At 36.8% G+C, this 14884-nt stretch overlaps 1 protein-coding gene across 2 annotated transcripts; it reads left to right on the plus strand.

Annotated features, from left to right (window-relative positions):
* The first annotated feature begins 10168 nt into the window (after positions 1-10168).
* LOC110916064 (N6-mAMP deaminase) lies at positions 10169-14649 on the plus strand. Of its 2 annotated transcripts, none has more exons than XM_035985166.1 (11): positions 10169-10397; positions 10754-10824; positions 10949-11040; positions 11160-11219; positions 11315-11380; positions 11635-11711; positions 11804-11873; positions 12499-12612; positions 12694-12760; positions 14198-14302; positions 14387-14649. In XM_035985166.1, exons 1-11 carry the CDS (start codon positions 10321-10323, stop codon positions 14503-14505), a joined length of 918 nt encoding a protein of 305 aa, XP_035841059.1. In that variant the 5' UTR covers positions 10169-10320; the 3' UTR covers positions 14506-14649. The 2 variants fall into 2 exon arrangements, with proteins under 2 accessions (XP_035841059.1, XP_022016503.1); XM_022160811.2 differs by having other exon boundaries at positions 10170-10397; positions 11315-11521.
* The last annotated feature ends 235 nt before the right edge of the window (positions 14650-14884 follow it).

A 14884-nucleotide genomic window follows, 5' to 3' on the forward strand; every position in this document is an offset into this window, starting at 1 on the left:
GCGAAGAAATCTTGGTGGCATGTTGACCTGCATACATGTTTTAGACAACAACAACAATATAATAATAATAAGACCCAAAAGAAAATAAAACAAAACAGAGTTTGTCCTATGTTCTTTGTCTAGACTCGGAATTCGAAGAATGTGCAATTTGTGCACTGAGACTAAACACAAAAGGCGAGTGTTTAATTCACTCAGTGTTGGCTCTGATACCAACCTGTCACACCCCTAATTTCCACGTGTCACCGGTGGGCCCGGTGGGGGATTACCGTGACGTAGTTGATATCATCATAGTCAAACAACACAAATTATAATGCACAGCGGAAGCAAAGATAGATTTATTTCAACTTAAGTTATTTTAATATTCAAATATCACAAAATATCGAAATAGAATCCACAGGCAGAATCAAATAAAAAGGAAACTTCATTTCAACAGACTTTATGCATCCTAAGCTTGCGAGACTTCTATGGATGCTTAAGGAGTGACCAGCCTATTACGTGTAGTACCTGCACTTAGTCTTTTTGGAAAATACGTCAGTTTACACTGGTAAATACAATTCAACTGACTCATTTTGAAAATGTTTAAAATTGATTTAAATGCTCATGGCATAAAACTTTTTATAACTTGGGATAATTATTTGCTTAATAATCTTGTAAAAGAATTACATGTTCGTTCTGCGTTCAGTAGCCCGGGTCATGCCGGGTTAAAGATTAATAGACACACCACTTAATATAATTCCGCCACGAGACTTCTCTCGTACCGACGATTATACATGTTGTACAACACTACGGGTGTACGCCTACACCCGAGTGCTAAGGTCGTGGCCATTCTTTGAATGATGCCAAGGATCTCCGGGACATGGTTATTAAGCCCCCAAAGGCGTTAAACAAACAAAACAGCATTTTCAAACGGATTAATTTGACTGCACATAACCAAGACCGGTTAAGGTCAATTCCCCGACCAAGCGGCATTTTATATACCGTACCCCAAGCCCGTATAGGGAAAATAAGTTAAACGTATTTACCTGAGCAAAGTATAAACCAAATATAACGAGTGCACGTAGCTTTTACTGGGCTCCTAGATCTGGAAATTAAGGTTTTAATAACCTATTAGAATCCTAACGGGTCTTAAGCTTAGACCGGTTAGTTTTATATGAAGATTACGGTTTTAAACGCACAATAAGGCGAAGACCGTTTTAGAATGTGGTTTTGTCCCAACAAGCTTGCACACTTGTTTTATATGGGTAACATAATCACATTATGGATTTTGAGACCAAAAAGATATGGTTTAACCCGTTTCGGCTAAAATGGCCAAACTAGTCACATAAGCCGATCCGAACGCGTATAATGCGTAACGAGTAACCATAAGAGTCAAATACAAGTTTCTGAAGTCAATATGCTTAAAATATGTTGTGATATCAGAATGATACCTTCCATTACGCCCCAAATGATTTTAAACCAAAACTATGCCTCATAAGGGCGTTTTGGTCATTTTATAAGGTGTAAAAGGTTAAAATGATAACCTGAGCATAACTCCAAATGATTTTAAACCAAAACTATGCCTCATAAGGGCGTTTTGGTCATTTGATAGGCTATACGTAATTTACGCCATTTAATTAATAAAGAAGCTCTTAATTACGCTATTGAGCATAACTCCTAATCTAGACCTCAAACTGACTTCGAATTTTGGGTGTAAGTTTATAAATCAGTAGCTAAGGTGCCTACCCTTTTACATTTTCAAAAATCACGTTTATGGGCATAATGGTCAACATATAAGCGATTAACGGAAACATGCATGTGAATAGGATATCTAATGAACCAAGTTGTATAATCTCATAGAGTTATACTAACATGCAAATAAGTTCAAAAGAAGCTCTAAGGCAATCCTAATCTTAGCTTAAACGGGTCAGAACTGAAAGTCAAAGCAGAAGTCAAACTTTGCGACTTTCGGTTCCAAACCGAGCCTAAACTGAAAATTGTCGAGTTGAACATGTTGGAACATGTTCTTACATTAATTACCAAGTTATTTTAATGATCAAACAGGTTGCATGTAACCTACATTGCTAATTATGTATTAATTTGCAAATAACCTTTCTGTTGACTTTTTATAATAAGCTTTGACTCGACAATTAGCATAGTTAGAGTAGGAACCTGGAAATACCCTTTTAGGAGTTTGTTACCCACATAATCACCTACTTATAGGTATTTTTAATTCGGGATATTAGTGAGTAATTATTGACTAATCCCGAAGTCAACCCTTAATTACGATGGTTTAACTTTTAGTTAATTAATTAAGCTAAAATGGACTAAGGATGATTAGGAACACTTACAAAGATCCTTAATAGGATTATGGACTTAATGAGAACTTGTTGCTGTCCAAGGAAACTCCAGAGAATGTTCCAAGTGAGTGACACAATGAATGATCAAAGTTCACCACACTTCACTCCCTTATATAGTGACCAAAAAGTTCTAGGATTAAGACATGGAAGTCTATGATGGTTACAAGATCATCCCAGGTGTCCCTAACAAGCTAAATACTGCCTAGCAAGCCCCTTGTTTCGAAAACCATCCTTTTAAGTCGGTGTAACTGGCTGAACAGGCAGCTGTCCATTTTCTGCTGCCAGCGACTGGCTTACGGACCGTAAGCCTAAGCTCTTACGGTCCGTATGCAGCCCTTGCGGACTGTATGCTCAGATGGTTGCGGTCCGTAACCGACCATTGCTGAAAACGCCCAGATATGAATCTTACGGACCGTAAGCCATGAACCTTACGGTCTGTAACCGTTGGTTAGAGGACAAAAGTTTGAAAAATTTCAAGCTTTGACCATGCAACCATACAAGTCCGAATTCAAGCCATCTTTCTCAGTGGTGGGACCTCCTTACACAACCATTGCATGCTTGTGAATGCCTTACATGTTTCCTACTTTAATTTGGAATCTTGGGGGTTTTAAAGTGACGGAATTCACAAGAACAAGTCTTGGATTTACTAGTTGAACAAATTTTTAATTTCTTATTCAATTTTCCATTAGGATAGCATTTAAGCTAGCATTCCCTTGTAGTAACATTATTAATAATCCAATCCCCATATAAAAGATGGAATTTTTTATTTATTTAGAATCAACCGGTAAAATATATGAGATATTTATCAAATAATTTATGGATCTTGGGATTTATAAATTCGGGTCGCTCAGAGGTGTTTTAATAACATGTCGCCCTTGGGTCGTTCAGAGGTGTTTTAATAACATGACGCCCTCTTAAAATCCTACCACGCATCTTATTATTTGACCCGGTTTCTGACACATTTGTCCCACATGACACGTGTCTTTAATTCGTTGGACAGGAATTTTCAAGGTGTTACAGAACTCTACCTCACGATCAGGTGGTAACCCTGGAAGTTCCTCTGGAAAGACATCGGAGAAATCTCGAACTACGGGAAAGTTTTCGATACTGGGTGCATCCACAGACGTATCTTTAATAGCGGCTAAAAATCCTTCACACCCATGTGATATTAGCTTTTGAGCCTTAAGAGCAGAAATGATTTTGATAGATTTTCGAGGTTGAGTCCCTTGAAAAATAGATTCGGGATAACGGAGGTCACCAAAGATAATTCGCTTAGAGTGACAATCAATGGTTGCTCGATGCATAGCCAACCAATCCATGCCTAAAATGACATCAAAATCTCCCGTTTGCATAGGATGAAGATTTGCTTTACGAACAATATTCCCGACCACAAGCGGGCAATCTCTATAGATGTGAGTAATAACAGTAGGATTTCCCATAGGTGTGGAAATAACTAAGGCATGATCCAAAAGAGAAGGCACGATTTTAAGATGTCGGGCGAATACTTGTGAGACTATCGAATGGGTTGCCCCAGTATCAAATAACACATAAATGTCGCGACCAGCAAGATAAATAATACCCGAAACAGTACCTAGTGCAATGATGACTAATGAGATACAATAGTTGTACAAAACGAGAACCAATGAAACAAGCAAATCACGATTATTAAAAGGAAAAAAATGGGAAACAATACCTGGAGTATTAGCAGCTTCCCCTGCAGTCAATGTGAATACTCGTCCTCCAGTATTAGGTGGCACATTTGCTCCCCTATTAGTATCAACTGCTCGGTTCCTCGCCTTAGGGCACTGTTTGACCATATGCCCCATTTCCCCACAACTAAGACAAGCTCCAGTAAGTCGGCGACAAATGCCTGGGTGATGTTTGTTGCAATGGTTACACAATGGATGCTGGGTAGGATTTTGATTTCCCCTCTGATTCAGTGGTTGAGCCTGGATCGGTTGCTGGTATTGTTGGATCTGACCCTGATTTTGGTTTCTACCCTGCCAAGGTCTAGTATTTTTCCCTGCTGACCTGTTTCCCGCATTGTTACAATCATTACCATACTGATTGGATCCTTGAGACGAAGAATGACTAGAAGACTGAATACGGTTTCCATCTCTGTTCCTTTTCTTGCTATCATCAAAGTTTCCCAAGAATTCTTTCCTCTCTATCTCTACTTTCTTTGTAGCATCTACAGCTTCCGCAACATTAGCAAACCTGGAATCAATGATTTGCCTACAAATCCGATCACACACCGCCCATTGATATGTTTCCGCTTGTTCCTCAGGTGTTCCAGCAGCAGCCCCAAGAAAACCAACAAGTCTATAAAATCGACCAGTGAAGTCGGTAAGTGATTCATCATTCCGTTGGCGGATATTATGATACTCACGGCGATACGCTCCTTTATCCACCACAGTAAAGTACTTCTCAAAGAAAAGATCACAAAAGCCATTCCAAGTTAGAGTCTCTACAAACGCTAGACCTCCTCTTTCTCTTAAAACATACTCCCACCAAACATGCGCATCTTCTTCCAACTTATAAGCTGCTAAACTAGCCCTGTGTTGCTCGTCAACCCTAAGTACAGTGAAAATCTTCTCAATGTGAGAAATCCAATCTTTTGCCACTGCTGGTGTGGAAGCCTTAGTAAACGATTTCGGTTTATGTTTCACGAAATGAGCTAGCCAATCTTGTATTCCCATATTGCCACCCATATTGTTCGGGTTTGGGTTTGGATTTGGGTTGGGATTCGGGTTTGGATTCGGATTCGGGTTCGGGTTGGGATTGGGATTTGGGTTTGGATTCGGATAACGTATCGCCTGAACTAGAGTTGGCAGTACGGCAGTAAGAGCCTGAGTCATAGCAGCTACAACGGCTGGATCTGGCTCGTTTGGTCCTCCATCATTATGACGATTCGAGTTGCGTGGCTGACGACGAGGAGGCATCTAGAAAAACATGTTAAGAATTTAGATAGAAACAATTAGCAAATAATAAGAATTATCACATAAGGAAATTCCTAACCCAACGTCTACCCAATCTCACATGTCTTTAGTTATTTAGTTTAAATTTTCAACAGGAAAGAGCCTAAAGCTCTGATACCATTACTGCAACACCCCGGCCCGAAAGGGCTGACGTGTCACCTACTACAGTAATCAGAGACATTTTAAAACTTAATTCAAATAAAACATAACTCCATAGGTTTAAAAATCTAAAACCACACAACGGTCTTAACGAAAATAAGAATGTCTAAAATCCAAATAGCAATTTTATTTAAACTCCTTATTTGCAACTCTAGCCATTTAGTTTTCTCTCTTCGCACTTTTCCCCAAGTTCCCCTGAGTACCTGTTTAAGAAACAAGAGAAAACAACAAAAGAAACACGGCTGAGCCAAAAATTGCCCAGTAACGAAATAACAATAGCAATAACGGTAACGATCAATACGGTATTCGGTCGATGGTGAAACGATACTATGCCAATAACAATGTAACGATACAGTCAACACTAGTCCATAGTCAATCAATACGAAACGAATCTATGTGGAGATACCCATATGAGCCAATGACAATAAACAATAAGCAATGTGTACATTAGCTGCAGTTCCAATGTACCAATATGTAGAGGGGATGTGGGCACACACACCTATCCCAATACCAATAAGTGACAATAATATCCTAGGATCGATCCATACGCCTCTCAATAATCAATAAACCATAAATTCTAATATAGAGACGCCGTGAACTAATCGCACCGTCACGGATGGTGCACGTCATCGGTGCCGATGATGACGCCCTATGTCCCCATAGATGGATGTGCTCGGGTATTGAGGTCAATAAAACGGTACAGTTAAGTCAACTAGTACAATAATGACTTCTATGGCAATGATCAATGATTAATAGGAACATACGATAATGAGCTTCAGGAATTAATCTATCGCATGTGAATCAATGGAAATAATTCAATTCAATACTTGAGGAAACAACGATAACGGTCCGATAACTAGACACTAAAATAACGATATAAAACGCTAAGAGAAAAGACCACAGAATCCGTACCTTAAACGATCTTTTATGATAATACCAACGATGCTAATTTCTTCCCAACCGTTTGTGAAAACCTATAAAATACATGTGTTCTTGTATTATATCGGTTATGTAACTATTTATGTTTTACTGTGTCATTATTAATAAAGATATTATAATCCTTTTACTTTATTTCGATTTACCATTATATGAAGCTATTCCAGTTTAGTTTTCGAAAAATAAAAACTCATTTACAATTGTATAGTAACCTAGCTTTCAATTACTATTTTAAATGTTTTAGTAACCTATATTTATATTAATTTCCTTATATCACAGAATGCATTCTTTTCCATTTTTTTTAATATAAAAACCTTCAAAGACTTTCATTCGTGAGTTTCGAAGATCAACTAACAGCAGTTTTTTTTCTTTTTTTTTAAATATCTTTGATTTACATCATTTAAGATTTACTCTTTGACTCAAAACCAAGTCATATCTAAGTTGGTGATGGTAGCAGCTTCAAAAGGGAAACTAAGTATTTTGTGTGCATGAATGTGTGACATCATACAAACAGCAAACACCTCTACTCAAAGTCATATACCTATATATATATATATATATTCATTACTTGAGTTCTTTGTAACCATCGATAATTACATTTCAAAATGATCTTATATTCTTATGTGTATAATTTAAGACAACTAGTTGGTACAGGTACCTCGAGAGACTGAGAGTTGATGGAACTGAAACAAAGACTACGCAGAAACTTCGGTGTGTCGGAGCGGTTTTAACGGCTTAGTGGCGAAGACGTGACTGCGTATATCAATAGAAACGACTCAACATGATTTATTCATCTTCATAGAAACATGATTCAGTGGGGGTTTAGGAAGATTTGTACCTGGGTCGCACAAAGACGAGAAAGAAACTACGCAGCGGCCGCGATTGATCAAACCGGACGGTGTGCGGTGGCTTAATTGTGAAATAGATCTGAGCGAAACCAACTATCTTGAGCTTCTGGCAGACCGAAACTTGAAGGTGTCGTAGATACCCAACTGGTGATGCAACGATGACGACCCGTCGGCTGCTTCAGCGTCAACTGCAGCTCAAACTAGGGCGGAGGTTTGGGATTGTGCGATGGTGTTGATGTGAATAGGTGGCCACCGAATGAGATCATGGGGTGTATAAAACGAATTATTCAAGCCGATTCCTTAGGCTTTCAGTTGAACAAACGAATTCGACGATAAAGATTTTGAACGAATGTCAAAGTTATAAGTATTTTCTTATTAATATTATAAGTCAGTTTTCTTCTATTAAAAAGTTTTAGTAATATTAGCTGATGTATACATATTGATTTGGATTTTTTTTTCTTTTTTTTTTTTTTTTGTATATTACAGTGTAGGTATAGTTTGGGTTGGTTCTATTAGTTATCAAAGAATTTAGTTTCCTATCATAAACCTCATCATATACGTATGTGTGACCGATAATGATGAATATGGTTTTAATTAAGACCTATCCGACAATTTGTTATCATTCAAATCTGATTTTCGTAACATTAATATTATGATAGTTAATCTTAAATTTCTTCTTCTAAAAAAATAACACTTGTATATAAATAATTTATGATCGATAATGTTAAAAAAAATAATAATAATAATAACATTGTTCACTATACATCTAATTCTTCTCTTGACTTTTCAATTTCTAATCGTTACCATCAGAAATATTGTTGTTTTCCTTATTAGCAAACCTTTCAACTGCTCTTTTAGCAATTGGATTTTAAAATTTTTCGTATATTACAAAAAGTATTTTCATGTACATAAATTTCCCAAGTCTAATCCAACACTCTTTTAGGGGTGTTTACGGTCCAATTTTAACGATATTCATATATATGTATTAATTTACATCTGTCGGCGCAATAGTGATGTTTGGTTTATTTACATTTTGACCACAACCACAAAAGTCTTCTGCTTCATTCAAAAGACCCTATACTTTCTCATTTTTTAGCTTTCATCCTCAGCACAAAGCTGTAACGAACCACCGTCAAACTCTGCAACCGTCAAATCCATCGTCGCCCTAAATCAACGTAAATGTCATTAAACGCCGGAACAAAGGTCGGGAACCTTACCGTCAAACCCTAGCCGACACAGATCGGTTTGAGAAAACTACAAGCAACAGGAGATCGGGACTGTGGAGGTAAAAGAGGGGAATGGGGTTCTTCACCGGTTTCGTTCGATTCCTTATGGCGATTTATGGTTAAACCAGTGACTCGGGTTTGATGGTCGGAACGGTAAAGCGGTGCACGATGGTGGTGTTGGATCTACAAAGATGCTAGATCTGGACGGAACGCTGTCAAGATACCTAGGCTCAATAGAGTGGAGCCGCAACAAATCAACAATCGATGCAAGCTGGCGATGTAATTGTTGGAGCCAGTGGAGTTAGATGCGTATGGGAAAGTGAGTGTATCGAAATTAGAGATGTTGGAATTTGGATAGTGCAAGTTGCTAAGAAACGTGGAAAATGTATTTACCATATTTAATTTTCATGAAAGTATTTTACCTCTGTAAACATGGATCGTTATTAATTCCAATATCAACTAACTGTTATTTTACCGTTTAAAAGAAAGGAACTATATTATTTTAACTTTGTGTTTTTTTAATGCCAAAAAAACTCATGTGTCAACCCATTACGATCGGGGCTATGTACAGAGTCGACTCCTCGACTACCGAGAGCCCTTACGCCACCTGATCCACTAGGGACGGCACACCTCTTTACTACTGGACCAAATTCTCAAGACAAATTAACTTTTCTATATATTATAACAATAATAAACAATCTCATAATCATAAAAACGCTGACTGAATTTCTGTATTGCGGACCGAATTCTCACCTTTGTACGCAACCGAATGCTTACCGATTTTGTACAATCGAATTCACGCGCATTTGCGCGGACAAATTTTACTAGTTTGGATCAAACCATGAAACAAACCATTAGTAACGGTTTTGATTTTTGTTAACTAAAATTAAACTGTTGAAATTTTAAACCAAACCAAACCGAACCGTTACTAACGGTTTGGTTCCGATTTGACTTCACGATTTAAGCTCACTAGATTTTGATACAAGTTGTCCAAGCTTATTTATGAATCTATGAAAAATATATATATATATATATATATATATATATATATATACCTTACGAAAATAAAAAATGCGTAAAACAGACCAAAGCCCTTTGTTATATACGTTGGGAACGTATATAATGATTTCTATAGTACAAATAATTATGTGATTGTGTTACTTTGATACAATAAGTGTTTCGGTAATAAATGCAATTTCTAAACAATACTTTCTTATGATAATTTGAGGAGTAAAGTTCCGTTTTGCTTCATGTGGTTTGGTCACTTTAACGGTTTTGCCTCAAACCTTTAAAAATAGCCATTTTACTCCCTGATGTTTTGGTTTTATTGGCAGTTTGCTCCCTGCAGGGAGCAAAATGGAAAAACAAACAATTTGGATGGAGTTAGAGGCGGGGAGCAAACTGGCAAAAAAACCGAAACATCAGGGAGTAAAATGGCTATTTTTAAAGGTTTAGAGGAAAACCGTTAAAGTGACCAAACCACAGAGAGCAAAACGGAAGTTTACTCTAATTTGAAATATATTGAGGGCTCGGCATCCTTTTTTTGTGTTTTCTTATTAGGTTTCAAAAAAAAAAAATATTTAAATTAGAAATGACTAAATTACCCTTCACACTTCCTCCTCTCAAACTCTTGTATATGCAAATCTTGTCATGTAGAGAATCCATTCCCATGTTATATCCCGGTCACATGTTTTAAATAACTAAAAAATGCAAACTTAAATATGCAGTTTGTTTGTTCCTCTTATCCTAATTTGGAGCCCTAGCTACTGCAAATTTGGGGATTCATCCTTACCAATCATAAACTCCAAAACAACAACACAGAAGTCAAATTGAAAAGATGGAATGGTGGGTCTCGGTTCCAAAAGTGGAATTGCATGCCCACCTTAACGGCTCCATACGAAATTCAACTCTCTTGTATGTTTCTCCATATTTCTTTTCAATTTCAGTACAAATAACATTCACCTGGTAAGTCTGCCATATAATAGAATTTATATGTTATTTTAAGGCTGAAAGATGGAATTTTTAGACTGAATATACTTTTATGATCACAATTGAAGAGTTTAAAGTTTGATATTTTATCACTAGTAATGCCATAGGGTTAAGTATTTGTGGCCAATTTGCAAGAATTTATTGAGGTTAATGATTCCTGTTCACTCGTTTTTTGTCGTAGACTAGTAGCCGATTTGGATATGTCATATGTAATATGTTCATGTTTTTGGTGTGTTCTGATGAATGTATAATTGCATACTGAATTTGTGAATTGTGAACAGAGAACTTGCTAGAGAATTGGGTGACAAGGGTACCATTGTCTTTTCCGATTTCGAGCATGTTATTAGGAAAAGTATGCGTTCGTTTTAAAGATTTTTGTTTTACACTTCTGTTTTTTTTTCTAGTTTGTTTACTGATGTTATGGTTCTTGTTATCTTTGTTGTTTACCAAAAACTGGATTCGTTTTTGAAAATTAGATGACCGGACGCTACGTGAAGTGTTCAAGCTGTTTGATCTTATCCATGTGGTTACGACGGACCACAAAACGATTACAAGAATTACTAAAGAAGTATGGTAATTTCTAACTTCATATAATTTCGTTTTATGAGCATCCGAGCATGCAGAATCATCTCATCTTTTTTTTTTTTTTTTTTTTTTTTTTTTTTTTTTTTTGCTTATTTTTTTTAGGTTGTTGAAGATTTTGCAGCGGAGAATGTGGTTTATCTAGAGTTAAGAACAACTCCAAAGGTATTATTTATAACTTTGCCTAAATAAACAAAAACAACTATTTAAATAAATAGATTAAATTTCGGTCTTGATCTAATTAAAGTATGTATATACAGAGGAATGATTCAATCGGTATGAGCAAGCGATCATATATGGAAGCTGTTGTTGACGGTTTAAGATCTGTGAGTAGTAGTAATCTTGACATCAATTTTTCTTGTGACGATCTTGAGAAATTTTCAAAAAATCAAACCAAAAAGAAGATAATTGTTAGACTTCTACTTAGCATCGATCGCCGTGAATCCACCGCGTCTGCAATGGAAACCGTAAGTTTTTAGAAATTCATTTCCAAATTATTACATGATTTTAGTCGGTTTTACAATTTTAAAAACCCAAAAAATGGTTTTCTGTTGTCTTATAACTGCAAGTAATGTTTTAGGTTAATCTTGCTCTGGAAATGAAGGATATGGGTGTCATCGGCATTGATCTTTCCGGCAATCCGACCGTTGGTGAATGGTAAAAAACTAAATTTACTGTGTGTGGCATTTTGATTCTCGTGCTTTGTTTTGGTAAATCTGAAATGTATTTAAATTATTTTGAAATGTTAGGGCAACGTTTTTTCCGGCTTTGAAGTTTGCCAGAGAACAAGGTCTTTCGGTTACACTTCACTGTGGCGAGGTCCCATTTTTTAGGATTTTATTTGAGCTATATTTTGTTTTAAACAAATAAAAATATATTTAGTTAAAGGCGAAACGGGTTAAAACTCACCCAAAGTGTATTTTTAATGCATGCAACCCCATTGTTTTATTTTAATATATAGATTATTGTTGTCATAAGTATTTTTGTAATTCTATTTAACTTATAGTTAACTGCCATTTTCGTCCTTGTGGTTTGTCCAATTATGGCGGTTCAGGCCAAATTACAACTTTGTACCATTTTCGTCCCTGACATTGTTCCATCCAAAAACTCAAAGTTTGTTAAAACCTGCTGTTTAATGAATGAAGGGTAAAACTGTCATCTTCCTTTTTTTGTTTTCCCTTTTTTTCAAACCCTATTAAACCGAAAATAATAAAATGGGGAAAATGATGTAAAAAAGGAAAATGACGCTTTTACCCTTCAATAAACGGCAGGTTTTAACAGACGTTAAGTTTTTGGACGGAACTGACATGTTTCAAGAATGTGAGGGACATAAATGGTACAAATTTAAATTTTGGCGTGAACCGGCATAATTGGACGAAATAGGTAATAAATGTGGTCAACCTGAAGCGGACCGTTTCAACTCGTACTGACATAGTGGTTTTAGGTACCTAATTCAGTTGAAATTCAAGCGATGCTCGACTTTCTTCCTGGTAGAATTGGGCATGCGTGTTGCTTTCAAGATGAAGAATGGAGAAAACTGAGATCATACAAAATCCCGGTAGATTCGTGTTCCTTATTCTATTTTAATGATATGTTTGTCTTTTTAGTGGCTTTTATAAATATTTTATTCTGCATTCAGGTTGAAATATGTTTAACATCCAACATCCGAACCGAGACAATTTCTTCCGTAGATGTCCATCATTTTGGTTAGTCGTTCTTTCTTATGCTTTTAATTAGAGGGCAATGATTTTATCATGAATGCGTCAAATTATTAATTAAAAATATAGTTAAATGCCATTTTAATCCCTGTGGTTTTGGGCCATTTTGCCAGTTTAGTCCAAAGGTTTCATTTTTCGCCTGTGGGTTCAAAAAGGTTTCACCGTTGCCATTTTAGTCCACTCATCCATTTTTTCTGTTAATGAGAAGGGCAATTCGGTCATTTTTATATGTAATTCTGTTAACTAGAAGAGCAATTCGGCCATATGATATGACCGAATTGCCCTTCTCGTTAACAGAAAAAATGGATGAAGTTAATCTAGTGGACTAAAATGGCAACGGTTAAACCTTTTTGGACCTACATGCGAAAAATGAAACCTTTGGACTAAACAGACAAAATAGCCCAAACCACAGGGACTAAAATGGCATTTAACTCTTAAAAATAAAGTAGCTAAAAGGGAAATTGGTCAAATGTCAATTAAAGTATATTTTCAACTCATAACAGTTAGATTTCTAGTCTAGTGGTGGCAATGCTTGACACAACACGAAAATAGTCAGGTTTTAGGTACATGTTATCAAACAAGTTGTATTTGTGTTTACTTGTTTAACCCATTTTACGCCTCGCTTGCGGTATGCGCATATAATGTATATATGTGTGGGGGGTTGGGGGGGGGGGGGAAGTGAAAGTGCACTAATTTTAACGTTATTTTACTAAATTCGTGAAAATAACATTAAAAGAGGGGGATGGTTAATCATGCATCATGTGGTGGCGTTGATAGCCGAAAGACAAGGGGGTACATGCACCAACCGACATTTGTCTCAATTGCCGAGTCTTATGTGCCTTATGTCCAAGGATTGATGCAAAACTAATATCGAGCCCGGGGTCTCACTGGAAGTAGCCTCTCTATTCCTACGGGGTAGAGGTAAGGCTGTCTACATCTTACCCTCCTCAGACCCTACCTTAGCTTTAAATAAGCTGATCCACCAACCCATTTATACATGTTTACAACAATTTGTCAACCTTTTGACTCGTTTAGATAAATGAGTTAAACAAGACGTGTTCGGGTTGCATGATGTTAAGTGTTCATGGTTGATGTTTTTAACACAAATAAATACATGTCATGTTTCGGTTCAACGATTCAACCTGATACGAATACCACCCTCAACATTTAATGTCATTATATAGTTTTGTAATCAAATAGAACACATTATTTTTTATAAGAGGTCTTTTCAATAATGAACAAAAAAGTCTTTACGTGTCGATCACCCGTATCAGCCCATACAGAAACGATGCTGTTTTAACCCAAACCCGTATGACTCTACAAGGGGTTTAGCAAATGCATGCAATGGTGCAAGTCATAAAAGCCTTTTTTATTCCTTTTGCAATGTAATAATAATTCTTATCTAAACGATGTTTTTGTTTACAGCCGACCTTTACAAGGAAAACCATCCCATTGTCCTTTGCACAGATGACACAGGCGTATTCTCGACGAGTCTTTCCAACGAATACGCCCTTGTATCTTCGGCTTTTGGTTAGTATTATTATTGTTCCACACGGATGCATATTTTTATAAATGATAGGTGATTTGATGTCATTTTTAATATGTCCGTTGAAGGTCTTGGAAAGATGGAATTGTTTGAACTAGCTAGAAAAGCGGTTGATTTCATATTTGCTGGAAATGAGGTAAAGATGGAACTGATGAAAGTTTACGAATCCGCTGCTACGACGCTATAGTACAGCAAGATACAAGACTGTCAAGTAGACAAGTATTGTGATGTTGCTATACATTCTTTGTGGAACACAATGGTATGAGAGTATATATTTTCATGACCATTGTATGTTGACCATATTATGGTTCTATCTTGACCTTGGAAATTGCAATTGTCCAAAAGAGTATGACCTTGGAAATCTAAACTTACAATGGGTCACTTAGACTGGTGGGTTTTTGGGCGTTTTGGCCCTTTAACGCCGGGTGCTCCACCCCGGGTTGGCGTTGTGGTCAGCGTTGTCCGCTTGGCGTGGAGATTCTGCCTGGCGTGGGGCTGGGTGACATGACGGGCTGTGGTTGGCTGGTTCCATGTAGGTTTTTTTTTAATTTTCTTTGTAGTTTTTT

Source organism: Helianthus annuus, chromosome 16, assembly GCF_002127325.2.
Source record: "Helianthus annuus cultivar XRQ/B chromosome 16, HanXRQr2.0-SUNRISE, whole genome shotgun sequence".
Taxonomy (NCBI): Eukaryota; Viridiplantae; Streptophyta; class Magnoliopsida; order Asterales; family Asteraceae; genus Helianthus; species Helianthus annuus.